A 2659-nucleotide genomic window follows, 5' to 3' on the forward strand; every position below is an offset into this window, starting at 1 on the left:
ATTAGTGACTTAGAGAAAGAAGGGGAAGCTGAATTTTACAGAAGTTTAAGATGAAATTGGTCTGGAAAACGACTATAGTTTCAAACACATGACAGTGTTCATTTAGGACTATATGCCAATGTGTGGAAAGGTCATCGTTTCACATGAATAAATGATACAAAGACTGGATGGAAATAACAAAAATTAAGCCTAGGATTTAGCATAGTAGAGCAATTACTGAATATAATCTGATCTAAAAATGCTCGTATTTTAGATGATTTAGGAGGGTAAGTCTAAACTGCATGTATCAGTGTGTTTTTAAATTCAGATATAGATATTCTAAGTATGGATTAAGCACAGCATATACTTATCATATTATATAGCACATGAAGTATACATTATATATTATGTGGTTAAAATATTAGGTGATAGATAGATGGAAAGATATTCAAAACTCCAATTAAACATAGAAATAAGGGATACAATGGCAGATTTCACATATATCTGGTTTCATGTGTGAACTCTCTGCTCAAATTCTGACCATCTTCATTTTCCTTTTCTTTGTCCTATTACCCCCCAAAAGGATGAGTTTATCTAATTATTTCTAAAATCCTAAAGTTTGGACTATGCTTAATTAAGGATGTGTTTTTAACAAAATCTTACTTTATCCTAGACTCTATGTGCTCATAGGACTTGCTATGCTGCATTATTTCTAGGACAAATGCTGGTGAGTGGCCAGGTGGGCTGAAGTGGACCAGGCAGTGGAGACTCACTGACCAGTTTGCCCCTGAGCTGAATGAGAGTACCTCACAGGTGAAACATCAAAATAAATGCACAAGAATTACATAAACGGATTATAAATTTGATGGTGCTAGATAGAAAAAAAAAATAGAAATAAATACCAAATAGGACCAAATGAAACGTTTGTCAAAGAAGGTCCCAGGTTACCTAGAGCTGTTTGAGAAGAGGTATCTGACATGTTCGCCCTTATTTTAATGTCATCTATATTTAGTGTTAGTAATATATCTATAATTTTAAATGTGATCATGAAAATAGATTATCTCTTTTAATATTCTGCAATTTAGGACCTTGAATTTGAAATGCATTCCCCAAAGTGTAATGCAAACAAGGAAATTGGATATCTGTTCTGTGTCAGTGGATCTGAAACCAGTGATATAATGTGTCCCAACTTTCAGCCCAAACCAAAGATTTGAAATGACTTCCAAGGTTTGAAATCATTTTGTTCATAGATGGAATGCACAGGACAAAATTCCCCACTGGGGAACTTCACTACATTGGTGGAATTCATCCTAATTGGGTTTTCTGATGTGCCCAACCTTCAAGGATTTCTTTTTGGTCTAATTTTAATAATCTATGTCTTTATTCTTATGGGAAATAGTCTCATTATCATGATAACTAAGGTTGATCCTTCCCTACAGACCCCCATGTATTTCTTCCTTAGGAATTTTTCTTTTTTGGAAATTTGTTATGTGTCAGTTACTGTTCCCAGATTATTAACAGATCTCTGTAGACACTATGGAAAAATTCCCTTTCTGGCCTGTGCTATTCAAATGTTTTTCTTTCAGATCTTTGTAGATACTGAGTGTTTTATTCTCACTGCCATGGCTTATGACAGGTATGTTGCCATTTGCAACCCATTACTCTACCCTGTCATCATGAACAATAGGCTGTCTGTTCAACTGGCAGTTGCCTGCTGGACCATTGCTATTCCAATACACATAGGGTTCATCTCTGTGGTCTTCTCTTCACCCTTCTGTGGATGTAACCAGTTGAATCACTTTTTCTGTGATTCACCTCCAGTCATACAGCTTATTTGTGGGGATGCTGTCATGGTTGAAATGCTAAGTTATGTGCTTGCTGCATTAGTTGGCAGTATATTTTCTTTTCTGATACTTGGATCTTATGTGAAAATAATCTCCACCATCCTGAAGCTGCCATCAGCAACTGGGAGAGCCAAGGCCTTCTCGACTTGTTGTTCCCATCTCACAGTTGTGACTTTATTCTTTTTATCAGGCATCATTGTGTATATGAAACCCAAGTCCAGCCACTCAACAGGAGTAGACAAATTCCTCTCTCTTTTTTATACCATCTTCATACCAATGTTAAACCCCATTATTTATTGTCTGCGAAACAAAGATGTTATGGTGGCGTTGGAGAAATTCCTACAAAAATGTATTGTGCTGTGACTCAGAAACATAACACCTTTAAAATTGTTTCTATTTTTCATAACTTCATTTGCTTATCGTCAATTATGCTAAAATCTGAGTTATTCTGAAGGAATGTCTCATATTTTTATCTCTCACAAAATAAGCTTAGCTATTTTTTAAGAAAAATAAATACCCAGGGCCTCCCCGGTGGCTCAGCGGTTGAGCGCTGGGTTGCACAGCTGCTCGCAGCCTCTGCAACGCTGGTTCGATCCCCGGCTGCTCCCCGGCCACCGGAGGCGGGTCCCGCATGGCGTGCAGACCTCTCCTGCCGCCCGCTGCTCCCCCAGCAGTGTACATCGGTCCTTCTGCCTGCTCTGCTCCCCGCTCTGGCTCTGGTGAATTCTCTCACCCTCCTGTGCTTCTGACTATACCCAGTGCTTGTATAAATAAATAAATAAATAAATCTTAAAAAAAAATAAAATAAAATAAATACCCAACTCGATATAAAGTTT

General features: G+C 37.6%; 1 protein-coding gene across 1 annotated transcript; it reads left to right on the forward strand.

Moving 5' to 3' along the window:
- Positions 1 to 1229: 1229 nt before the first annotated feature.
- Positions 1230 to 2186, forward strand: LOC311170516 (olfactory receptor 10AG1-like; the record flags this gene model as incomplete). The annotated part of the gene is made up of 1 exon (XM_084232929.1): positions 1230 to 2186. One exon carries the CDS (start codon positions 1230 to 1232, stop codon positions 2184 to 2186), a length of 957 nt encoding a protein of 318 aa, XP_084089055.1.
- Between the last annotated feature and the right edge of the window lie 473 nt (positions 2187 to 2659).

The sequence above is a fragment of the Talpa europaea genome (genome assembly GCF_964194135.1).
Source record: "Talpa europaea genome assembly, chromosome: 1".
NCBI lineage: Eukaryota > Metazoa > Chordata > Mammalia > Eulipotyphla > Talpidae > Talpa > Talpa europaea.